Below are 25,425 nucleotides of genomic sequence, written 5' to 3'. Positions count from 1 at the left end.
TCCATCTACTCGGATGCTGACAAAGGGTCAGTAAGAGAGTTTAGGGATTCATCACATTTTATTATCTCCTTCCTCTGATGGGTGTTCAGGGAAGTGGCCACTGGTGAGCAGGGAGACCTTAGGGCTGGATGAATCTAATGCAGAGTAGTGAGGCCCAGGTGGCAGAGAGCTGGCTTACCTTCCACCTCAAAACAAGGCTGAGGGGGTGAGCAGAATTCCAAATTGCCAGTTCAGGGAAATGCCTGTGGGGAAACTGAGGCTTGATGTTTTAGACAGAGTGAAGTCAGGCCATGTGTGTGTTTCTTCTGATCCAAGAGTGTGTTTTAAAGCTATAATGGGCCTGTAGGGGAGTGGATGAGCATGGAAGAATCTTAAACACCAAGTTTGGGGGAGGGAGAGTGAAGGCCCTGGTTTGGGACTGCTGAGATGCATTGGCACTGGAAACAGGCAGGAACTGTATATGTGCTTTGAGAACATCACTGGTGCCCCTCGGCCCTGAAATTCCCCCATTCCCATCCTAACAAGCGCCATCACCGCCCACTCCCCCCGTGGCCGGGCGCTGGGCTGGACCCACTCAGGAATACTGCCAAATGGACCAGAGTGTGACCAGGGTGACGCTGTAGGCCAGCACCGCCAGCAGGTAGATGCGGAAGAGCAGCCGGTCCAGCACGGAGCCCACACGCAGCCAGTCCCGGGCCACCTCTCGGCTCCCCTCCCGCTTTTCCAGGAAGTGCCGGATGGAGGTTAGCTCCTGCAGCAGCCCGCGCACCGCCAGGGAGGCCTCCCGAGGCGGCGGGGGAGGGCTGCCTCTGCCCCTCGGGGTCTTCTCCAAGTCCCGGGGTCCCCCCAGATGGCTGCAGTGGTTTCCCATGTCTAGAAGAAGGACAGAGCATTGGCAAAGGAGGGAGGCCCAGCAGGCTCGTGTGAACACTGGCCTTTACACTTCTAAGGCCTCAGACATTTTTACAGCGTATGATTCCAGACCTAAAGAGTACGGAGAGTAACTTACATCTTTGGGTACCCACCGTCCAACTTAAGCAAATAAAGAAAGCCGATGCAGTTGAAGATCACTGTATATCCTTCTTCCTTAGTCACATCCTTCATCCCTCCCCAGGTCAGCAAGACCGTGAATTTAATGTTTATCCTTCTTGCACGCATTTTTTTTTTTAACCCAAGGGATTTCCCCAGCCATTTGATATCCGTTATATCATTTGAGAGCCTCCCTGGTGGCTCAGATGGTAAAGCATCTGCCTGCAATGCGGGAGACCCGGGTTCAATTCCTGGGTCAGGAAGATCCCTTGGAGAAGGAAATGGCAATCCACTCCAGCACTCTTGCCTGGAAAATCCCATGGACGGAGGAACCTGATAGGCTACAATCCATGGGGTCACCAAAGAGTCAGACACGACTGAGTGAACCTCCTGGCAGCCCCATGGAGAGGCAGACTTAGAGTGATTACTAACCACACTCTTCACATGAAGATGTGAAAGCTCAGAGAGGTTAAGTGACTAGCCTGCAGTGACACAGCGAGAGCATCATTTATCGGTGAGGCCACCGAGGTCCAGGTATCCGGACTCCAAATCCACTGCTTTGTCCACTACATCATATCACCTCCCTGCACTCCTCTCCATGACTTTGAATCCTTCTGGACCAGAAAATACACCTTCAGATCACTGCCTTCACCAGGCGAGCAGTAGGATTAGGCATTAGTTTATTGCACGAGCTCATGATGAGATGGTCTTAGGTTAACCAAACATCTTCTACAAAAGGCCAGGCCCCAGCCAGGAGGAGGACTCAAAGGAGGGGAGAAAGGTGGAGGGTTTAAAATACCAGCTTGGAATCAGATGAGCCTGTGTTCAAATCATGCCTTCGCCAGGTCCTGGCTCTGTGACTTAGGGCAAGCTGTTTGGCCTCTCTAGGCTTCTGTTCCCTCATTTGAAAAATGGAAATGAGGATCCTATTGGGTCACCGTGAGAATGACCTGTGATAATGCACAGAAAATGCTTTGCACACACCTGGTAAAGTGCTCAAGAAATCAACAAACCAATCACTACCACCACCACCGACAGAAGCATGAGGAACTTAGGATCCCTCTGTGCCCTGTCTCTCTGCCTCACAGGTGTTTGAAATGCTAAAGGGCCAGGTCTTTGGCTGATTCTAATGAGAGGGCGTTAGGAACCAGGCTGCAGTGTTGAACTACAGGAGGGTAGTTGTCCCACGAGTGCCTGCTGTTGTCACTGTTTAGTTGCTAAGTCATGTCCAACTCTTTTGGTACCCGAGGGACTGTAGCCCACCAGCCTCCTCTGCAGGCCCCATGGACTATGCCAGGTAAGAATACTGGAGTGGGTTCCCATGTCCTTCTCCAGAGAGTCTTCCCGACCCAGGGATCAGACTCGCATTTCCTGCATTGCAGGTAGATTCTTCACTGCTGAGCCACCAGGAAAGCCCTATAAGTGCCTGGGGGCATCCACTTGACCTCCTTTGGGATCCATCTCAGGCGAGGTCACCCTCAGCCCAGAGGTCTTAAGTCATGACACGCTCAGTCTCTGGGACTCCTAAACCCTCTTCCCCTCCACCCAGGCTGCTGCTGCTGCTGCTGTTAAGTCGCGTCAGTCGTGTCCGACTCTGTGCAACCCCATAGACGGCAGCCCACCAGGCTCCCCTGTCCCTGGGGTTCTCCAGGCAAGAACACTGGAGTGGGTTGCCATTTCCTTCTCCAATGTGTGAAAGTGAAAAGTGAAAGTGAAGTCGCTCAATTGTGTCTGACTCTTAGCGACTCCATGGACTGCAGCCCACCAGGCTCCTCCATCCATGGGACTTTCCATGCAAGAGTACTGGAGTGGGTCACTAGTGCCTTCTCCGCCCAGGCTGATGAGTGAATACAAAGTGAGGAAGGGGTTTGATTGATGCCTTTGGCTGAAGTCTGCCATGAGTTCTCTGTGCAGGACGGTACCCAGTTCACAGCCCTGCCCAGGCTCTCTGGCCTGGTGACCCCTCCAGAGCCTCCCCCACAGCCAAGTCCCTGCCTCCAGGTCAGAAGTTCCCCTCCACGTGGGACTCTCCCATTCCTGTCTCACCTGAGCAGTCATCGGTCTTGGTGGCTTGGGAGGTGGCTGCGGGCCTCCGGGCCGTCGACTGCTCCCCTAGGCAGAGGAGCAGGGTGACTCTCTCAAGAACCAGGTGGCGCAGCCAGGCGGGCACTGGCTGCTGCAGGTCCTGTTTGTGTACCAGCCGCACGATGAGGATCGTCTCGGCCAAGCTGATCACCAGGAGGGCCATGCACACGACGAAGTAGACACCTATGTGCCCCGGGAGGGGGCGGGGCGGGGGACGCAGACGGGAGGTAGGAGAGGCGCGGGCTCCTCGGCCCCGGGGAGCCCTCCCCCAGGAGCCGGCCTTACCGATGAGCGGCGTGCCGATGGCCGTGGCGGGCAGCGTGTCGGACACGATGATCAGGAAGACCGAGTACCCCAGGAGGAGTGTGATCTTGAAGGAGACTCTCTCACCGCTGTCCGGAGGCAGGTAGAAGCCCACGATGTCCACGACCATGAGGAAGATACTGGGCAGAAGCAGGCTGACCGCATAGAAGAGGGGCCGTCGGCGGATGACCACCTGGATCGAGAGAGGAGCTCAGGCGAGTCGGGGCAGACAGGATCTGGGCCCAGGAACCCCCTCCCCACCCCAGATCCTCTTGCTTCATGGAGCGTTCAGCCTGGACTGCTGAAAGATATAGACAAACCCCAGATAGTGTCTCTGGATCAAAGCTCCTGGCTGTTCAGGGCAAGTTAAGAGACAAGGCAGCTGTGTTTCCCCAACCACTTTGTTGAGGCTGCAGGGCACCCTGGAGTTGGGAAAGGGCCATGGAGGTTTTTCCCCATATGCCTCCTGAAGTATGCCGGGGTGTGCCCCACTCACATAGAACTTCATCTCTGCGTAGCTGTCACTGCTCTCTATGCTGAACTCCTGAAACTGGGTCAGCACCCCCAGCAGCTCCCACTCGCCCTGGTTCATGAAGACGCTCCTGTCGAACTTCACCTTTTCAGGCAGGCGCCACAGGGAGATGTTGATGTCCTGGACTGAGACAGGAGAAACAGGGCAGCTTTGGAGCCCAGGCCAGGGGCATGCCAGGCCCTGTCAGGGTGGGGCAGCACCCACATGGCATGGCTCAAGTCTCCAGCTCGTAATCTTCAGCCTGTTTCTTGGCTGTAAGATGAGGTCATAGTGCACCCTGTACCTGTCTGTGCAGTGGGACTGTACAGAGGGGACGGGTCTTGGATGGAGACACAGCAAAATGCAAACAGCCAGGCAAACTATTTATTAGAATGCCTTCTCCTCTTTCTGTCTCTGTCTCCCTCTCCCTCTCTCTGTCTCCCTCTCTCTCTCTCTCTCTCTCTCTCTCTCCCTCTCTCTCTCTCTCTCTCTCTCTCTCTCTCTCACACACACACACACACACACACACACACTCATACCTTTAAGCACTCCTCTAGGTGACCTGTTAGACTTTCTCACGTAGGCAATGAGCAAGAGGCAGCTTTCCTCATCTTTGCCTCGATAGAGCTGCCTGCCTTCATATTTATTTATGCAGCTACGCCATGTCTTTGTTTTGGCATGTGAGAGAGCTTACATATGGCTGTGGCATGCAGGATCTAGTTCCCTGATCAGGGATCGAACCCAGGCCTCCTGCTTTGGGAGCGTGAAGTCTTAGCCACTGGCCCACCAGAGAAGTCCCTGAGCTGCCTGTCTTTAAAGGTGAATCAGGAAAATAAGCAAAATCCTCCCTTACAGAATAGCAGTTACACCGCTCCGCATCTATACTAGCGAAACAGATATACATGCGCAGCAGAAGACAGCAATATCCGTTGCAGCAAAATACTGCAAACGACCTAAATTCCCACCAATCAGGGAAATGCTTAATAAAGTTTATGCAGTCCAAACCATGAGCTCTTCTACAGCAGTCAACATTGATGAGGAAGAGCTAAACCTGCACTACCTGGAAAAATGCCCCAGACTGGTTGTTAAGTAAAAAGACTCAGGTACAAGCATATATTGGAACACAAAATATTTTACATTTATGTAAAATAAAAATCCATAAAACAATGTCTGTACACTTTCCATAGATGTGTATGTATGTGTATGTATTCAAAGGCTGAAGAAGGATCTGGAAGAACATATTATATAAAATATATATCAGTATATCTATGTATATCATGATACTGATAAAAATTAAGTCTCGGTGTAGGGAGTTGTTGGTAAGAGTTTGGGATTGAGTATAGAGGTCAAAAGTCAAAGATTATTTGCAATTATGACTTTTGTTCAAGGGAGTTACGTATTATGTTTGTCATTTACAATTAATAAAATCAGGATAGCACTGGAGGGTGCCTTTATGCAGTAGAGAGATGCTCACTTCACTAGGCCTTGAAGGCACCTAGCGTGCGTCCACTCAGTGGAAGTTTGCCAAGCATCTTCCTTTGTGCTAGGCACTGCCCTGGGGAGCTAATCATGGCCAGAAATCCTGTCCCTGCCCTAAGTTTCCATCTGGTGGAGGAGTAGACGTTGAAATAAGTCTTTACAAATGAACAGAAGTAGAGAGAAAGCAGGAGCCTATAACATTGGGTGATGGAGGTGCCTTGTTTGGGGGACAGATGGGGGTATACTGAGTAACTGACATGGACACTATGATTAGAAGTTGTGTGGAGGGACTTTGGGGTTCTCTGTGGTTCAGATGGTAAAGAATCTACCTGTAATGCAGGAGACCTGGGTTCAATCCCTGGACTGGGCAGATCCTCTGGAGAAAGGAATGGACAGCAGGGAATGGTTCCCCACTCCAGGACTCTTGCCTGGAGAATTCCATGGACAGAGGAGCCTGGTGGGCTGCAGTTCATGGGGTTGCAAAGAGTCGGACTCGACTGAGTGACTACACTTTCACTTTCTTTCACTGAGGGACTTCACTGGAGGTCCAGTGGTTACAACACCACGCTTCCAATGCAGGGGCCATGAGTTCCATCCCTAGTCGGGGAACCATCCCTAGTCCTGCCACAGGTGCCAGAGGGCAGGAGTGGCACCAGAAGGAGAAAAGGAGAGGGAGGGGCAAGGTGTCCCAGGAGAAGCAGCAGCATGTGAGTAAGGGAAAAAACAAGGGGTGCTGGGGCCGGGAAGGCAGGCAGCTGGGCTGGGCACTGAGTAGCAGGGGAAGCCGGAGTGGTGTCTGTGCGCAGAGGACTGGATCATGTCTCAGGAGTGCTGGAGAAACACTGAGAGTTTTACGTAGATAGAGACATGATCAGATCTGCATGACTTTTCAGTTAAAAAGATGGGGGGGGGGGGGCACACACATGGGATATTACTTCCCCAACAAGGGATGGAACCTGAGTTCCCTGCATTGGAAGCTCTGGGCTTTAACCACTGGACTGCCAGGGAAGTCCCCAGATTTGCGTTTGCATAAGATCTCTCTGGCTGCTGCGAGGAGCATGAATTGGTGTGGGGGTGGGGACTGGAGGGGGTGAGGATGAATGGGGACCGACTGCTAGGAGCGCTACTGCAGTAACCTGGGCGGGAGATGAGGGTAGCTGGCACTGGGGCGGGCGGGGCGGGGGGTCCATCAGTGAAGAAGTGGGTAGATTTGAAAGGCACTTCCTGCAGATCCTACTTGTGACTTGGGAAAAGCATCATTTGAAAGGCACTTCCTGCCAGATCCTACTTGTGACTTGGGAAAAGCATCATCCCTGACCGAGCATCTTGCCCTCAGTTTACATCGTCTCATTCCATCCTTAGGACAGCTGAGGGAGGTGAAGACGGCAACATAGTCAGTGCCATTTAGAGGATGGGGAAACAGAGGCTGAGCAACGTGAACAAATAAGAGGTGAGCGAACTGGAGAAGGGAGACTGCATCCCCAGGGGTGCTCCTCATGCAGGCATCCCTGGGCCCCGACCTGTTCTCCCACCTCCCAAAGCCCCTGGACTCACTGGTGTGCAGCCAGCTAGTGAAGGTCAGCGAGCAGTTCTGTACGTCGAAGGGGAAGTTGTAGATGTCCAGGGTACAGGCGGTCATCACCTGGAGGGGCTTGTAGTTCTGGACTTCGCCGTGATGCCGGACATAGACATACGGGATGTTTGGAGACTTCCCCACGTCCACACTGGCCAGGGAAGAGGGGTGGGTTTGGGGCTCAAGAAGCAGGTCAAGCCCTGGATGTCAGAAGGTCTCTGAGCAGTTCGGCAGGGGAAGAGATGCAGAGAGGGTCCAGACAACAGGACAACCCTGCAGTTTTGTCTGGCCTCGGCGTGTCCAAGCTTCTTATCTTAGGCCTCCTTACCTGCCATCGCCAAGGCCACTTTTCAAGCAGTTAAAGAGCATTTCTCCTTTATTCTCCTGGCAACCTAGCCACAAAATGCAAGCCAGGAGTCTATGGACCCCAAAGCCCCGGGGCATAAGGAGAACACCTACATGTCCCCCATGTGCTGCCCACCCGGGCTAGGCAGAGCTCAGCTCCCAGGATCGACAGCCTGGTGGCAACAGGCAGGCTTGGTGGCAGAGCAGACCCTTGGGTTCCATCCCTAGGAATCCCTGAAATGAAAACAATCATTTCCAGGGGTGGGGGGTGGAGACAGAACTGGAGAAATCATTGAGAAGAATTAGGGCCAGTAACGAAGTCCTGTAAGAGCTCATCCCACTCTCTTTGGGCAGACCCCAGGCCAAGCTCCCCCAACGGAGCCCTGGAGCTAAGCCTGGGGTCCTGAGTCCGTGGCCTTCTGTGGCGTCAGGCTGAGAGACAAGAAGTCAAAGCCAAGGCTACTTCAGTGTTGAAAATGGAGATCCAGCCTGAAACTGGAGATCCTCAGTCCCTCCAGCCTCAGCTCTGCAGGGAGTGAGGCTCTCAGTCAGCTGCCTCCCTGAATTGTGAGCGTCACCCCCTGGACATGGGCGATGCAGTGGGTACTGGGTGGAGGACAACTGGCCCCCGCCACCTTCTCCTTCCACCTATCTCCCCAGCTATCTTCCTAGCCCTTGGATTCAGAAGCCCAGGAGGTGGAGCCTGAAGGATGGGGAGAAGGAATGTTGGCTGCTGGGAATAAAGACTGGTGGGACCCACTTCATCCCTGGGTGCAATCTGTGCCCACTCAGGCACATGTGTGGCTTGAAAGTTTGAGTGTCTCCTGGCCCCAAGTCTCCTCTGCCAGCCATCGCTGGCACTTTATTCCTTTCAGAAATATTCCTGCCCCTTTTAAAAACACTGCTCCTCACTAGACTATTATGACAATGCGGATTCTTTCACTGGCCTCCTTTCTCCCTGGAAAGGGATCCTTGGGTTAAGGAGAAGAACTAAGTTTCAGCATCAGACATAGAAAAAGGGGAGTTTTTAAAAGAAAAGAAAGGGAGAAAAAGATAAAGGGGAATGAGGGCCCCGTGCAACTTCACCTCCATTTCTGCAGGTCTGGTGGAGCATCTCAAATGCAACAGCAGTGATCTTGTCTCCTGCCCCCCTGCTGTCCCCAGCCCCCACGCCTCTGGCTGCCAAGCCTCCGATGACAGTACTCACAACTCATTGATAAGGATGTCTGGGACCCAGATGCTGTCTGTGGGGATGGACAGTTTGGTGATGTTGTCAAAGTCCTCCGGGTTCCACTGGAGAAACTCATCGGTCCAGTACTAGGGGAGGAGCAGGAACGATCACGGGTGACCCAGTCCATCATGGGCCAACTTCACCGCTCAGAGCCCAAGCAACAGGGTGGGGGGCATCTTCTTGGGAGAATCTGGGTGTCAGTGGCACCCAGGTTACTCAGTGGTACCCAAGAATCCCTTCCCCTCTGCACTCACACATCCCTACATGCGAATATATACAACACAGACAGATGCAGCCTCTCCCTGGGGAAGGTATCCAGTCGTTTCTAATGTTATAAACCACCTAGCCATCAACTGACGTACGTGTGCTAAGTCACTTCAGTCATGTCCGACTCCTTGCAACCCTATGGACTGTAACCAACCATACTCCTGTCCATGGGGTTCTCCAGGCAAGAATACTGGAGTGGGTTGTCATTTTCTCTTAGACAAATCCCTTCTTGGGTCTTGATGTGCACACACATAGACAGGGGTAATGGTGTGCACCTCACAGGGTAAGACATGGCTATTGCTTAACTTTGATCAATGCCTTCCCCACTATCTTGCCAGAATGACTGGTCTAAAATGTAAATGCCACCGTGTCGGTCCTTTGCCTCTGAGCCCTCCTTGCACCTTGCCTGGGCGGCGCCCATCAGAAGCTGGAGGAGCGGGGAAATGGCTGGGGATAGGAAGACCAAGTGATGGGATCATCCTGTTTCAGTCACCCAGTTTGGGCATCATCCAATTTGGCTTTAATAGAGGGAAGAACTTTCTAGCAATTAGAGCTGTTTGAAAGCGAAGTGGCTGCCTTCTGAGCTGCCAGTCACCGAGGTGTTTGATCAGCAGAAGCGGGACAAACACTTGTTAGAGATGCTGTGAAAAACCTTGGAAACCAGAGGGGAGGTTGGGGGATTTCTCCTCTGCTTGATCTTTAAGCCGCCTCCCATTCCCAGTCCTGAGGTTAGAGGGGCCCAGATCCAGGAGACCCCAGATCTCATGAGCATGCGTCTCCCCTCCTCTCCTCTCCCCTTTCTTCCCTTCCTTCCCTTGCCCAAGACCTCTGAGACTCCCAGCTCCCCTGAGACAGAGGAGTGCCCTCAGGAAGGGTTGCCCGCCCCCCAGTCCCAGGAAATGGGGGTGGGGGAGGGGCTGGTTGGCTCACCTGCCGATACCAGATGTAGGTGGTCAGGACCTGATTCTTCTCATCCTGTGGAAGGAATGGGAGCTCAGCAAAGGCGGCCCTGTGGGCTGGGAGCCCACCTCGCACACGCCATCCCCAGTAGGAGCTGCTGCTCTGTGTGCCTGATCCCTTGAGAATGAGGAAATGGGGTGGGGAAAGGGGCCAGCTGGGAAAAAATCGGCCTTTTACTAGGAGACACCTAGGAAGAAGTTCAAGGATTTCTTTTTTAACATATGTGTGTGTTCACACATATATGTCTTCTAGTATCTTCTATTCTGTTGTGTATATTTCACATAAACATAAATAATAACATAATAAAAGATTAATAGAAGACATAATAACAACCCTAAAGAAGGCTGAGTGCCAAAGAATCGAGGCTTTTGGATTGTGATGCTGGAGAAGACTTCTGAGAGTCCCTTGGACTGCACGGAGATCAAAGAAGTCACTCTTAAAGGAAATCAACCCTAAATATTCACTAGAAGGACTGATGCTGAAGCTGAAACTCCAATACTTTGGCCACCGGATGCAAATAGCTGACTTATTGGAAAAGACCTCGATGTTGGGAAAGACTGAGGGCAGAAGGGCATGACAGAAGATGAGACGGTTGGATGGCATCACCGACTCAATGGACATGAGTTTGAGCAAACTCTGAGAGGTGGTGAAGGACAGGGAAGCCCGGAGTGCTGTGGTCCATAGGGTTGCAGAGTCGGCCACGACTTAGCGACTAAACATCATATATGTGTATATCTGTACAGTTATATCTGTATGTATGTATCTACACCTATTTCCTACCTTAGCATGAAGTCGAAAGGTACAGACCCACATAAAATGAAAAATTCATCACTCTCCCTCCCTTCCATCCAATTCCCAATCTCCCTTCCTGAAACAGCCTGCTGACTCTAGTAGAGATGCCCAGAGAAGTCAGTTCTGCCCACCCGACCCCAGCGCAGGACTCGCATCTTTGCAGTTGCCTTCTTCTTATCTCAGCCCAGCATCCAACCCCCTCTGCTGGGCAGTGCACCCCTCCCCACTTCAGCAATTGATTAATTGCTTTATTTATGAGTAACTCTTCAACCACGATTTAGTAACACCCGCCATGTACCAGGGACGTGTGTAGACAGTGAGGGTGTAGAGGTGAAAAGGATGGTCTGCACCCTCACCCAGCTCACCCCGGGAGGTGCAATGTGTGAAGAGCCACACGTATGCACAACCGTAGGGAGCGTAGGGTGTGGGAGAGGCAGCCATGCAGGTGACCCCAGTTTTCAGTTTGGGGAGCATCCTGAGCTGTGGTATCAGGGCTCAGGGGCTATGGGCACCCAGAAGCCCGCCATGGACTGGGTCTCACATGGTCTCCCACTCAGAAGGTCCATCCTGGAGCAGGGCAGTGGGGCCGGGCGCTCACCACGCTGAGGATGGCATAGACAATGACATCGATGGACACGGTGGTCGGTGTCCTCCAGTCCCGCACGGGCCGCACGCCCTTCTTGTAGTTGCCCAGCAGGTGATCTGACAGCCGCAGCAGAGCCGGCCTGGAGGCGTTGGGGGGCTGGGGGTCCCCCCTGTGCTTGGCTGGGAAGGACAGACAGCACAGCCTGAGTCTGCCCCAGATCTCTGGCCCTGGTTTCAAAGCTAGTAAATGTGTCCCCACTTAATCCCACCTCCCAGAACTCCCAGATACCCCCACAGACTGAAATTCTCATCTCCAGAGCATTTTTTGCCTACAGAGGTTCCTGCCAAAACACAAAGGTATTCAAAAGGGTAGCCCCAGCCCCCGTTTATATGAGAAAGGAAGCTGGGCTGTGAGAGCAGGTGGCACGAGGCAGGGGAAGTCTCAGGTCAGCCAAGGATGAGAAGGGTTGAGAGAGTCGCTGCCCGCCCAGAGGAGGTAGGCCTCTGGGGCCTGGACGAGGGGCTCTGGGAGCCGAGGGAAGCTGGCCTTGGCAGGAGAGCCTAGAGAGTGTGGCCCCAAGTGCACAGATTCTAAGCCCAGCGGTCTGCAAAGTGTCAGCCTCCGCGGAGGTCAGAGCTCAGCGTCTGCACAGCTCACGGTCCCCAGGACCCCAGCCCTCAGCTGACGAGGAGAGAAGGGTGGGCACCCAGTGAAAGTGGACATTCCCTCTCTGACCTGCAAAGCCCACCCCAGGGAGAGCCCTCCCCATCTCCACGCTCATGCAAACTCCCGAGGAGTCCTCGCCGGGCCTCCTTAGTCTAGCTCTCTGGGCTAGTTTGATGGGGTTGGGAAGAGGGCTGGTGTGGGGTCTGGAGGAAGTCAGTAGAAACCAAGCTGCTCCCAGAGCCAGAGGCCTGCAAGGATAAAATGGTGAAACCCCACACCTAGGCCCTCGCCCCGCTCTGTGGGGATTTCACAGGAGCGCCTCAGCTGTCCCTCTGGGAAACAGTAAGAGCGTTTCCTGAAAGATGCCAGAAACACAAAGGGGAAAGATAGGGTGAGGAGGGGCACCCTGGAGGACACAGGGCACAACTGGGGGGGGCAGGGCCTTTCACAGCCCAGGGCCCTGCAGGCTGGGCTTTCCCTGGACAGAGCTGCCTCTTCTCCCACCTCATCTACCGTGTGTGCAATCCCTACAGCAAATCCGTCCTGCAGGTTCCCTTTCCTGCCCTTCCCCTGCCCCTCCCCCGCTCCCCAATAAACTTTCAGAAAAACAACAACAGAGAGAGAGAGACGAAGATGAGAGGATGTTTACTGAGCATCCCTTTTGGGAATAATACCAATGAGCATATCGTTCATTTCAGTATCAGCCCCCTGGGCTGGCTGTTACCAGAGTCCACATTACAGATAAAGATGCCCAAGGCTCAGACAGGTGAGTACTGTGCCCTGCAGGGAAGGGAGCTGGGATTCAGACCCAGGTCCCTGTGTGTCTTCACTGCACCAGCAACAGCCCAGGTCTTATCGTCTGGGATTCTGACCAGACTGGGCGCCTCAGACCTCAGGGCCAAGGACCAGTGCTGGGAGAGACAGAGCTCCCCCTCAACCAGAGAGGCCCCAGACCACAGTCTTAACTCACAGCCCGGGCCTGCTCGTCCCACTGAGCTACCCCCAACGACACGAGGAAAACCATCGTGCCCCTAAGCCCCTCAATGCTGTGCATTTAAGTACATCCTGACTGTGCCCGCCCTGCTTCAAAGAGCTCTGGCTGGAGAGAAAACCTTCCCACGAGGGGTGGAGGTGGTGGATGAATATTGTCTGCAACAAAAGAAATGGATTCTTTTGTGGCTAAAACTCCTCGTATCCCCACGAGGCAGGAAGGGATGGGTGAGGGAATGCAGAGAGAAGTTTGGTGCTATCTGAGCTGAGCCCTGGAAGGAAATTTTCTAGACAACCAAGGCCCAGAGAGCTTGTGCAATGAAAGCAGAGAAGTCCGGGAAGATGACATCTGTCCTGGTCTCTACTGCTGCAGACCTGTGTGACCCTGGGTAAAATCTACCCACCCTGGACCGCAGCATTCCCGTTTATAACAAGAGAGAGGGGATCAAGAGAGCTCCAACTTCCCTTACAGCTGCCCTTCGATGAGTCTGGGGGCCGAGCAAGGAGGAGAGGAGCCCGCTAAGCATTTCCCACACAGCAGGCTGTGCCACGCCCCACTCTGCGAGCTCTGCTCTCACTCTTCGCTCCAGACGCCCAACTTTCTAGCTGTATCCCCGGGGCGTGGAAATCCCCTCTTGCCCACATGCAGTAAGGTCCCTGACTTTCCTGTTGCCTCACCTGCTCCAAAACCCTCCTTCCTTCAAATTTTGGAGTCGCTAAGCATCCCCTGCTTCACCTCTGTCCGCTGCCGCCCAGGTGCTACGTGCTGTCCCGCCGTCTCCTTACCTTCTCCTTGTGGTGCCAGCAGCGTGGGCAGAAGCAAGCCGAGCAGCGCCCGTGGCACCCAGGGCAGCATAGTCGCTTCTCTCGGAGCAGCCTTCAGGGTGAGCGCTCCGGAGGACCAGCCTGCCCACTGTGCTCCACCAGCCTCATATCAGCCAGCCTCCCGCACCTCCTGAGGCTGCAGCCTTGCTGCCCCTGGCCACCAGGGCTGGGAAGCCGCCAAGTTTTCCTGCAATCAATCCTTCCGCTGGATCAGGTTTCAGGGCGGGGGAGGGAAGGGGAGGAAGCCGGCCAGGCCGATGTCACGGGGCCAATGGAGCTTAGTCCTCCCGTTCAGCCAGGTGGCCTGGCCAAGTTCCCCAAGGAGTAACTCAGGGACAGAGGGCTGCAGGAGCCCCTGGAGCAAGGGGGCAGCCTGCCTGTTGAAAGGTACTCTGGGCTGCTGCCTTCACTTATACCCCTCGCATGCATTGAGCCGGGGCATTTCTGGTGGCTCAACTGTAAAGAATCCACCTACAATGCATGAGACCGGGGTTCGATCCCTGAGTCCAGAAGATCCCCTGGAGGAGAGCATGGCAACCCACTCCAGTATTCTTGCCTGGGAAATCCCATGGACAGAGAAGCCTGGTGGGCTACAGTCCATAGGGTCGCACAGAGTCGGACAGGACTGAAGTGACTTAGCAGCAGCAGCATTGAACTGGGGCAGAATGGGTTGAAGCAGGAGAAGCAGGAGGACCATGCTCTTCCTCCACAGGTGACACCATGTCCCCAGCTAAACAGGTGACTGCGCATCATCAGTAAAGAGCAAATACACATTTAACTGCTCCCCAGACACACCTAACCATTGCCCCTAAATGTCCCATTCTGTGTCCTTGGGGCTCCCTATATGAATCCGTGAGGCACACCCCCCCCCCCACTTCCCTGTTTCTTGCTCCAAGTCCTGGCCTATGTGGCCTGGGGGCCCATGCCTTCCACTGAGCCAGGAGCCCCCTGGAGACAGAGCCGGACGGTAGGAGCATCAAACACCAAACTTATTCTACAAGGGGCAGCGCCGAAGCAGGAGGGAAAACACGGCAAGAGGAAGATGAAAAGAAGCAGAAGGTAAAACTGTAGAAAAGACCTGGAGAAGAAGAGGGAAAAGGAAGGAGAAAAGGAAAAGATGGGAAAATTTGTAGGAAACAGAAGGAAGAGGAAAATAGAATTAAAAGGCAAGAAGGAGGGGGACAAAAAGAGGACAAGAAAAAAAGGAGGAGGAGGAGGAATCAGACGCAGCAGGAAGATGCTGAGCCCTGAGCCCGGGGGGCCTGAGTGTGGCTGCTCCTTCTGGAATGGGACCCTGGCTCATGGCGGGGTAGTGGATCACCTCGGGTCAGTGAGGAAGCCTGGAGGCCCCATCCCACGAGCCCACATTGCTGCAGTGAGCTCCTGGGACCCTCTGAGACTGCCTGATTGTGTTGGGGGCGGGGGAGAGCATGTCATGGGCACAGTGTGTGCATTTGAAAATTAGCTACTTAGGTAACAGGATTAGAGCGAGCTGGGCAGGCCACAGCCTTCGATGGAGATGTATTGCCCGTGCGTCTCTCTCTGATGGAGCAGCAATCAGGTTTCCCCTGAAGAAATTTCCTATTAATGGATTTGATGGTGCACCAGACAAAGGGAGTTGGAGCCGTGGCCAGTGGCGGGGTGTAAATTGCCTCCGATGAAACCGTGGAGTCACTTTTGCCCCTTTTAAACAAGATAAGAATTAGTGTGAGGCCTTGATGAACTCTCCTTGGCCAGTGGGGATGAGGGAAAAGCAGAGGCCTGGCTAATTTGATTCCTGAGCTCTGCCTGTAGACGGCCAGGCTCCTCCGAGGGAGCGGAGGCAGACACGCAGATGGCAGCCGGCCAGCGTGGGTCATGAGAAGCTCGGAGGCTGCAGGGCCCAAAGCCCCAGGCTTCCTTTGAGTCCGGCAGCTCCAGGTGCCGTGGGAAGGAGGACTGTTAGCACACGTGTCTGGAGCTTCCCACCCTTTGTGGTGCTGTCTCATGACATACCCCTGATCTCTTTTCTTGCTCTCATTTTCCAGGTTCAAACACTCCAGAGCCCAGAGCACCTCCAGGACTTGCCTCAGCCCCTAAAGCTAGTTACGGATGGAGCTGAGATTCTCCAGAATCCTGGCTCCAGCTTTTCCCATTACAGCTGCATGTTTCCCATCTTCCCCAGTAGATTTTTTACTGGTCTGTAAAACTTTTACCACCAAAGAGCCTGATCTTTTAACACCTATAAACCTATAAGAATTCTGCAACCCATTGGGGCCCACCTGCTAGAGAAGGGCTGGGGGAATCGTGTGGCTTCTCACCACCCTCCTAAGTGGGAGATACAGCTTCTTACTCCCCAAAGCCTGAGGAGAGTGATTCAGGAAGCCCCGCAGCTGGTTGGACACTCAGGTTTGGCACTTGTTCACCAAGTCCCTACGAGACCCACCCCTCTCTCCTCTGGGGGAGCATTGAAACGAGCGGAACCCTATGGGCCTTGCCCGCCACGTCTTCAGCCTGTGTTTTGACTGTGAAAAAGCTTCAGCCAGAGAATAAATTTAATCAAAAAAGCGAGAAAATGCAGAAACAGGGGAAAATAGTCCAACAAGACTAAGTAGTCATAGCTTAGTCGTTAAGCATCGACAGTGATCTTTAGTTCCTCCTCGAGGGCTATAGCTGCTGAACAACAATAGCAAGGGCTACAGAGGATGATCTGAGCCCTATCCCTGAGCTGCCTTATAGATGCTGAAACCCCCACCAGCTGGAAGAAGTTAACTGCACGATGACCAGACTGTTAGCTGTACTGCCACCGCTCTGAGAACTGGCCTCAGGGAAATGGGAACAGACAGACCCTGGAACTGAAGATTAACTGTACTTAAAACAATCAAGATGACGCGGGTCAGACTACCGATGACCAATTTCAAGATGACTGTCAGAGCTGGCTGTGCAGTTTCTACATGTAGCCCCCACCCCAGCCTATAAAAACTCTTGCCCATTGGTTGTGGTGGTTGGGGTGGGGTGGTCAGCCTTTGAACAGAAGTCTGCCCTTCTCCCCAGGTGCCACATCCAAAATAAAGCAAACTTTCCTCTCCACCAGTCTTGCCTCTTTATCAGCTTTCGAGCAGTGAACAGCTGGATCCCACTTTTGGTTATAGCCTGGGGGAAGCCTTTCTGCTACCCAGTTCTGGGGGCCTGACACACTTTGGCATGGAGGCTGGGCCACTTAGGGGTTGTGTGCTCATGAGAAGGGGGGGAAGATGCCTGCCTCAGTTTCCCTAGTCCCCCTGCCCAAAGAGGCAGCAGTGGCCTTTATAGGGAGGAGAGTAGAGGAATCGTATCCTCAGACACTGAAGGGTCTCTTCTGTGTTGGTCTTTCTCTCTTTGATGTCCCATCCCCTCTTGCCATGACCTGTTCCCTAGTAAGGACCCGGTCTGATCCTTGGAATGGCCTGGGCCTGGCCGCCACCAACAATACCTGCTATTTATCAAGCATTCTATGTGCTAGGCACTTTATCATATTTAATCCTTACTTCCTGTGAAGAAGATATTACTCCCATACTGCAGGTGAGGAAACTGAGGCCCAGAGAAGTTAAGCAACCTTATATAGCGATTAAGTGGAGAGTGTGGTATTAAGTCTTATAGACTCAAAAGCCTGAGCGTTTAACCACCTGCTTGCACAGGGTCCCAGAGCATCTCTCTGAGATCCAGGCTGATGGGACTCTGGCTCCAATCCCTGTAATGGATGGGGGTCCTCATTCTTACCTTGATGAGTTTTCTTGAAAAGCTAAGCTCCAGAGTCTACTAATTAAAGATATTTTTTATTGAGGAGTATCATAAGTAAGAATATATGATGACTTAATGGACTGTGAAGTGTACCATTTTCCCCACTACAAAATAGATTCAGAAATATCACACTCTACCATTCAGGTCCTGGCAAAGCCCATTTCTGCAAATGTCAGGTAGGGGCTGCACAGTGAATGTGGGCCAGTGACTTCTGCAGTCCCTCCTCACGGTATGAATGTGACGCTAGAGAATTTCACATACACATCGTTTTAGCTATTTTGGCTGTGCTGGGTCTTCCTCGGTGCTCCGGCTTTTCTCCGGGTGTGGCGAGCCGGGGCTACTGTCTAGTTGCGGTGTGTGGGTTTCTTATTGTGGTGGCTTCTCCTTGTGCGGAGCATGGGCTCTGGGGCTTGTGGGGCTCCGTAGTTGGGGCGTACGGTCTCAATACCTGCAGCTCCCTAGCTCTGGAGCACAGGCTCCACAGTTGTGGTGCGTGGGCTTAGCTGCTCTGCAGCACGGGGGATCTTCCCAGATCAGGGATTGAACCCGTGTCTCCTGCATTGGCAGGCAGATTCTTTACCACTGAGCCTCCCAGGAAGCCCAATGCTAGAGTTTTTAAATTTATTTTTACTTATTTATTTGGTCAAGCCACATGGCATGGGGGAGTTTAGTTCCCTGACCAGGGGTCAAACCTGTGCCCCCTTCAGTAGAAGCACAGATTCATAACCACTGGACCTCCAGGGAAGTCTCTAGAATTCTTAGAGTCTAATATTATTCTGTGGAGGATGGGCACATGGGAGTGAGGCTTCATTAGAGGATGTGGTTATTACTTGGGTCCTGCCACCTGGGGAAGAGGCTTTTTATAGCCCTCCAATAAGACAGGGTGGAGATATTGAAGTAAATGACACACTGGGGATTTTTTCTGTCTTGAGAGGTGGCTGCTGATATTTGCCACCTTCCGCATGCAGACGGGGAAGAAATAGGAATGAAGAAACCAGGCAAGGGGCTGATGAAGTTTAGTGTCTCTCTGGGAGTCTGTGAAGCTACCGCGGGACACCAGGTCTGGGAGCACTGAGCACCCTATGCCCCACAGCAGAGTGTCTCAGTCTTCACGCACCCCCTGCTCACCTCCCTCACCCCTTCCCCTAATACGCACTCATCTGGGATTCCTCCAAGAAGGAAGGCACTTTGCTCTGTGTGCGTGGTGGCAGCAGCAATGGCCTGAGAAGGAAGCACCCAGTGCAGTGAAGCCCAAGGGACCACGATGGACTGCTTGAGTCCCCTGCCTGGAGATCCCTCTGCTTCTCATCTTCGGAGATCAGTGACTCGTTTTCACAAGGGAGCTGGTAACCCTTCCCACAAGCCATGGCCGGGGAGTGGGTCGTGGGTGTGAGAAGCAGCAGAGCAGGCAGGGTCAGCTGGCACAGAAGGATGGAGGTCTCACTCAAGTCCTTGTGAGGATCCAGGAGGGGGATGGCCCAGCCTCTTGAATACGTCTCCTTCCTCAAGATGAAACTTTGCCACTTCTCCTCTCCCCAAACCTCCATCAAATTCCAGCCTTTTTACTTCCTTGAGATCAAAGCTCGTCTTCTGTACCCGCCCCTTCCCCCCACCCCCCCGCCCCAGCAAATAGTCAGGTCTAGGGTGGTCTCCAGGGTAGAAGGCCATCCTGAAAAGGGCATCTAGGATTAGCAACCTGGTAGCAAAGGCAAGCCTTAATGGGGATGGTGATGGGTCATTAGTCCAGCTGGCCACCCCAGAACCAGACCTGGGGACAGAGGCTTAAGTTCGGCTTCAATTTCCCTCTAACTCAAAAGAAGGAATAATTCCAGGGAGGAAGGAACCAGAGAGCACATCTTATTCCTAGTGAATGGCCATTCATCCATCTGGCCACCCCAGAGCTGGACCTGGGGACAAAAGATGGTTTGGCTAAAACTTCTCCCTTATTTGAATTCCTATCCAGGTAGGAATTTGATAGGGGTGGCCAGGAGTGGCCTTTTTATCCATGCCTTTGTTTTTGGAAAATTGGAGTCTTAATATGTTGTTATTAGTATTTTCTGAGAAATTTTCAAAGAAATCTCACAAACCCCTTTGGGATTCCGAAACTTAGTTTCTTTCAATATCTTACTTTAATTGCACTTTGTACAGTTTGTATCATTTCCTTCCATCCTGTAGAAATGAGTTGTGTCTCTATCCATCCTCTCCATTGTTTCTGAGAGGTGGTGAGAACACAGTGGTCATTTCCGGACTCTTCCGGAGAAAAGAAAGCAGAGGCGGAGAACACCAGCCTTTGTACCACACTGCATGGATCACAACGCACTTTCACACACAGTCTCATTCCCTTTGAAACGCACTCAATCTCTCTGAGATAGGTGACATTATCCCCATTTAATAAATGGAGAACTACCATACCAAGATATTTAGTAATTTGTCCAAGATCACTCAGCTAATAGGCAGCCAGTCCTGCTTGGGAACCTAAGCCAAGCTAGGGTGACGCTCATGAAAAGTGGATGCTGTCTTGTACCTTTTCTACTGAGATAAGAAGCAAAGAAAGAACCCCAACACACTGTAATGCTTGTCGCCTCTTGTGCAAGCAGAATGTGGATCTAGAAATAGGATAGGCTGGGTGGGGTGGTAGATTTTTCTGTATCTACCTGTTAAACCGTTAAATTCTGTACTATGTAAATATATTACCTATTAAAAAATGTGGTTTTACAAAGAAGCTATGGGAAGAACGGAATATAAGCTGGGTAGGCATGGCTCCATCATAACCTATCTGTGTGAACTTGGGTAAGCCAGCTAAACCGTCTATACTTCAGTTTCAGCGCCTATCAATGAGGATAAGGAATAATTGTCCTGACTACTACATTCACCAGTCTATCGAGTTCACAGGCTTTTCTTATTGGAGTATAGTTGCATTAGTTTCTGCTGTACAGCTGAGGGAATCAGCCACACGCATACATGTATCCCCTCTTCCTTGGATTTCCTTCCCATTTAGATCCCCACCGAGCACTGAGCAGAGTTCCCTGGGTTATAGAGAAGGCCCTCATTAGCTATCTATTTTATACACAGTAGTGTGTACATGTCATTCCCAACCGCCCAATCCATCCCACTACCCTTTCCCCCGCCTTGGTTCTGTATGAATGTGACTCTATTTCTGCTTTGCAAATAAGTTCATCTATACAGTTTTTCTAGATTCCACATATATGCATCGATTCATAATATTTTTCTCTTTCTGACTTACTTCGCTCTATGCGACCGTCTCTAGATCCATCCACCTCTCTGTAAATGACACAATTGTGTTCCTTTTTATGGCTGAGCAATATTTCAGTGCATCTATGTGCCACAAGTTCTTTATCCATTCCTCTCTTGATGGACATTTAGTTGTTTCCATGTCCACACAGGACGTTTTTGGAGAATAACAGAGTTCAGTAACTGTTAATCTGGAATGGGAAAGGCAGTATCAGCATCACCTGGCTGAAACTGTGCCTGCCTCCTCTTCCAGATATTCTGATACCTACTCCCCCTTCCCCATTACACCATCAGGAAAACCATAATTCATAACCAGTCTGAGTTAGAAAAACCACGGATGCTGAAGGCAGGCTAATCTTGAGCTCAGATGTCAGTTGTTCAGCTGACTAGTTGTATGAACCTGGCCAAGATACCTAATCCTCATTTTTCTCATATCTAACTTAGGCACAACCATACTTATCCTCATAGGTGGTTGTGAGCATTAAACGAGATGGTGGACGTAAAGCGTGTCACACACTGCCCAGGACCTAGTATGTACTCATGAGCTGCATAGTTTCCTTCTCATTACAAATAAAAGGGATCAATAGAATTAATAGCCACCATCCATTCTACTCTCTGTTTATATGAGTTCGACTTTTTAAAAAAGATGATTCTACCTACAGGTGACACCACAGAGCATTTATCTTTCTCTTATGGCTTATTTCTCTACGCATGATGGTTTCAAGTTCAACCATGTTGTCACGGATGGCAGGATTTCCTCATTTACGGGTGAACAATAAATACTCCGTGTGTCTATATGCCACATACTGGTTCCATGTTGGCTCTTTCCATATCTTGGTTATTAGACATGGGAGTGCAGATATCTTTCTGAGGGTCTGATTTCGTTTTCTTTGGATACATAACCCAGAAGTGGGATTGCTAGATCTTACCACATGTGTGTGTGTGTTAAGTCATTTCAGTCATGTCTAACTCTTTGCGACCCTATGGACCGTAGCCGACCAGGCCCCTCTCTCCATGGGATTCTCCAGGCAAGATCCTGGAGTGGGTTGCCATGCGCTCCTCCAGGGGATCTTCCCGACCCAGGGATCAAAGCTGCGTCTCTTAATCCTCCTGCATTGACTGGCAGGTTCTTTACCACTAGTGCCACCTGGGAAGCCCCAGATCTTACCGTTCAGTGCAGTTCAGTTCAGTCGCTCAGCCATGTCCAACTCTTTGCGACCCCATAGACTGCAGCTCACCAGGCTTCCCTGTCCATCACCAGTTCCCGGAGCTCACTCAAACTCATGTCCATTGAGTCAGTGATGCCATCCAACCATCTTATCCTCTGTCGACCCCTTCTCCTCCTGCCCTCAATCTTTCCCAGCATCAGGGTCTTCTCAAATGAGTCAGCTCTTCGCATCAGGTGGCCAGAGTGTTGGTGTTTCAGCTTCAGCATCACTCCTTCCAGTGAATATTCAGGACTGATATCCTTTGGGATGGACTGGCTGGATCTCCTTGCTGTCCAAGGTTTACCATAGTTGTCTTAATTTCTTTTCCCCCACGGACTGTAGCAGGCCAGGCTTCCCTGTCCTTCACCGTCTCCCAGAGCTTGCTCAATCTCATGTTCATTGAGTCAGTGATGCCATGGACATGAGTTTGAGCAAGCTGTTCTAATTTTTAAAAGAACCTGCATAATGTTTTCTATAGTGACTGTAACAGTGTACAAGCGTTCCCTTCTCTCTACATCCTCACCAACACGTCATTCTTATCTTTTGATAGTAGCCATCTTAACAGGTATGTTGTGAAGTGATGTCTCATTGTGGTTTGATTTGCATTTCCTTGATGGTTAGTCAGGTTGAGCACCTTCTCATGGACCTATTAGCCATTTGTATATCTTCTTTCGAAAAAATGTCCACTCAAGACCTGTCCCCATTTTTCATCAGATTGTTTGTTGTCTTACCAAGTTCTATCTGTTTCTCACATTTTAGATGTGAATCCCTTATCAGATATGTGGCTTGCAAATATTCTCTCCCATTTCATAGACTGCCTTTTCATTTTGTTGTTTCCTTTGCTGTGCAGAATATTTTTACTTTGATGTAGTCCCACTTGTTCATTTCTGCTTTTGTTAATTGTGCTTTTGGTGTCATATCAAAAAAAAAAAAAATCAAGACCAAGACCAACGTCCTTGCCCTGGGAGTTTTATGATTTCAAGCCTTATACTTAAGTCTTTAATTTTAGGTTAATTTTTGTGAGTGGTATGAGATAGGAGTCCAATTTCATCCTTTTGCATGTAAATATCCAGTTTTCCCAACACCATTTATTGAAGATACTGTCTTTTACAGGTGCTTCCCAGGTGACTGACTTCCCCGGTGGCCCAGCAGTAAAGAACACACCTGCCAATGCAGGAGACCTGGGTTTGATCCCTGGGTCAGGAGGATCCTCTGGAGGAAGAAATGGCAACCCACTCCAGTATCTTTGCCTGGGAAATCCCACGGACAGAGGAGCCCGGCAGGCTACAGTCTGTGGGGTCACAAAAAGTTGGACATGACTGAGCAACTAAATTACAATCCTTTACAGGCAGAGATTTTTCCCCATCTGTTCTGTTGGTGTTGAATTCCCAGAACCTGGAGGGCTGCCTGTAACATAGTAGGTGCTCGGTAAGTATTTGTTGGGTGAATGAGTGAATGGCATTAGCAGAAGGGAAGAAAAGTGGGACTATATAGGAAACTCCTCCAGTGCTCATTAGCCCTCCTGGCCTTCTTGGACGGGAGGGTGGGGCCTGCCAGCTGAGGCAGGAGTGTGTCACCAGCCCTGGAGCTGCGGTCTTGGCGGCCTCCTCTGGCTCTGGGGATGTTCTGTGCAGACTGTCATGGTCTAGCTGTTGCCATGGCTCTGGTCTGCCGCTCCCTTGGACACATGGGACGCAGCTGGCTACTGAGCAGCTTGAATTGACACAATAATGCATTTCTTGGAATGGAGAACGATTTGGTACCCCGAGCTGCCATTACCTGGAAGAAGGAAACACTCTGGGCCCCAGAGCCTGGAGTCCTGTGTGAGAATGCAGACAGGTGGACAGTGGGGCGAGGCCAGGCCCAGAGCAACCCCAGCCTCAGCCCCGACAAGGGAGGCAGTGAGGCCTTGAAGCAAACTCGGTTAAGGAACATTCAGCTCACAGCACCCAGTGAAGAGGTAAGGCCCACCGAGAAGCCTGCATGCCCCCTGCTTCAGAGGCCACCGTCTGATTCACCTCAGTGCTCATGGGAGAGCAGTCTAACCCCCAGACCAAAGCAAGACTCTCAACACAGCCCAACAGCCTCAACCTGCCTTTGTACCACCATCTTCCAGAGTGGCAGATACCTGAGAAAATTCCCTCGGGCCTTAAAAACCATCTAATGCAGCCTCCATCTAGCACCCAAATCTCTATGAATCTCCAGCAAATGGTCTTCCAGCCTTTGCTTGAAGACATCCAGTGAGCAGAGCCCATCGCATTTTTGCAGAAGCCTTCCTTCTCTTGTCTTCCAGATCTGTTTCGCAAAACATTCCACCCATTCAGTGCCTTCCTTTGGGACTACTCAGAGGAAGCCGAATTCCATTTCAAGGTCAGTCGTCCCATCATCACGCCGTCTCTAGGCCCCTCCCCTCACTTCTTTCAGCAGAGTGTAGAGCAGGAAGGACCCAGCACAGGGAGGGCTGAGGCCGTGCGTGACCCAGCTTAGAGTCTGCAGCGCTGTGCCATGCCGTGTGCCTGGGGCCCCATGGGTACCTGACAGTGTCCCTTGAATAAGTGGATGAGCAAAGAATTGGTGCAAGTGTCTAAATGTAAGAGCAAGGAAATGCATCTCAGCAAGAATGTGACGTCAGCAAGGCCAACAATCGTTCACACCAGAACTAGCGCTAGTTCAGGGGACTTTCTCCGGAGTCCCTTATCAGAGGGTTTAGAGAACTTGCTTCAGTGCGTCTTCTCTCTTCTTTCTGGGTTTGGCCTCAAGCCCATCTGGCCCGTGTTCCCTCTGTCCTTACTTCTCTGCCCCTCTTCCTGTGACCGCCTCCCCCATCATCCTGTCCACCCTGCCTTAGACCCTTTGCTCTAGTTCTCTCTGCCCAGAGCTCTCTCCCTCGACATGCCCACTTGGCTAATTCCTCCTTCCTTCCTTCAAGCTTTTGGCTTAATCTTACCTGCTTGGTGAGACCAATCATGACCATTTCACTCAATACCTTCACCTGCTCCCATCCCGCCCTGGCACACCTGATCCCTCTTACCCTGCCGTACTTTTTCTTTCTCTTTTTCCCACAGCCCCTTCACCTCCTAATATTCTACAGGATTGACTTATGTTGATTCTTTATGTTCTGTCTCCACTGATAGACTGTTACCTCATTGAAGGGAGGGAACTTTGGGGGCTTTGTCAGCTGATAAGTCCAAAATACCTAGTACAGTGCCTGACATCTAATAAGGGCTCAATAAATATTTGTTGGATGAATCTCCTACTCAGAGAACCCAGCAAGGCCCCAGGTCTGAATTGTCTACCATATGGCACAATAGGGGCTGCACACATATTTGTTAATAGTTGGACCGATTGATTACATGACATAGCTTTGCTGCTCTACAGCACGTGTACTGGGTAGGCAGCTGAAGCAAGACATGTGTACACAGGCTCTCCTGCAGTCACCACAGAGGTTGCCTCCACGGCCACGGGTGCCCTCTATGCCAGTCCCGAGCAATCTGTGCAGTACAACTGGGTTCATGGTTGCCCCCTTTGCTTTCCAACCCATCTCACATCCTCCACGTGGCAAAC

At 51.7% G+C, this 25,425-nt stretch overlaps 1 protein-coding gene across 3 annotated transcripts; it reads right to left on the bottom strand.

Annotated features, from left to right (window-relative positions):
- Window positions 1–574: 574 nt before the first annotated feature.
- HTR3A (5-hydroxytryptamine receptor 3A) lies at window positions 575–13,673 on the bottom strand. 3 transcript variants are annotated; one of them, XM_068988754.1, is made up of 10 exons: window positions 13,604–13,673; window positions 13,376–13,383; window positions 11,174–11,317; window positions 9,754–9,798; window positions 8,533–8,642; window positions 6,962–7,131; window positions 3,914–4,074; window positions 3,400–3,610; window positions 3,076–3,297; window positions 575–873 (listed from the first exon to the last, which is right to left on the bottom strand). In XM_068988754.1, the coding sequence occupies exons 1-10, from the start codon at window positions 13,671–13,673 to the stop codon at window positions 575–577; spliced, it is 1,440 nt and encodes a 479-aa protein (XP_068844855.1). The 3 variants fall into 3 exon arrangements, with proteins under 3 accessions (XP_068844855.1, XP_068844853.1, XP_068844854.1); XM_068988752.1 differs by having other exon boundaries at window positions 3,076–3,610; XM_068988753.1 differs by lacking the exon at window positions 13,376–13,383 and having other exon boundaries at window positions 11,174–11,340.
- Between the last annotated feature and the right edge of the window lie 11,752 nt (window positions 13,674–25,425).

This window comes from Capricornis sumatraensis, chromosome 16 (assembly GCF_032405125.1).
Source record: "Capricornis sumatraensis isolate serow.1 chromosome 16, serow.2, whole genome shotgun sequence".
Taxonomy (NCBI): Eukaryota; Metazoa; Chordata; class Mammalia; order Artiodactyla; family Bovidae; genus Capricornis; species Capricornis sumatraensis.
Note: the sequence above shows the minus strand (reverse complement) of the source record. Positions and strands in the feature narration are given on the sequence as shown.

Excerpts from the sequence above, each read along its gene's own strand:
- HTR3A (XM_068988752.1), bottom strand. The coding sequence starts at position 13,673 with ATGCTGCCCTGGGTGCCACGGGCGCTGCTCGGCTTGCTTCTGCCCACG. Across the intron at positions 3,611-3,913 it reads ACGCAGAGATGAAGTTCTAT|GTGGTCATCCGCCGACGGCC; the intron begins GTGAGTGGGGCA and ends CTCTCGATCCAG. Across the intron at positions 874-3,075 it reads CAAGACCGATGACTGCTCAG|ACATGGGAAACCACTGCAGC; the intron begins GTGAGACAGGAA and ends TCCTTCTTCTAG.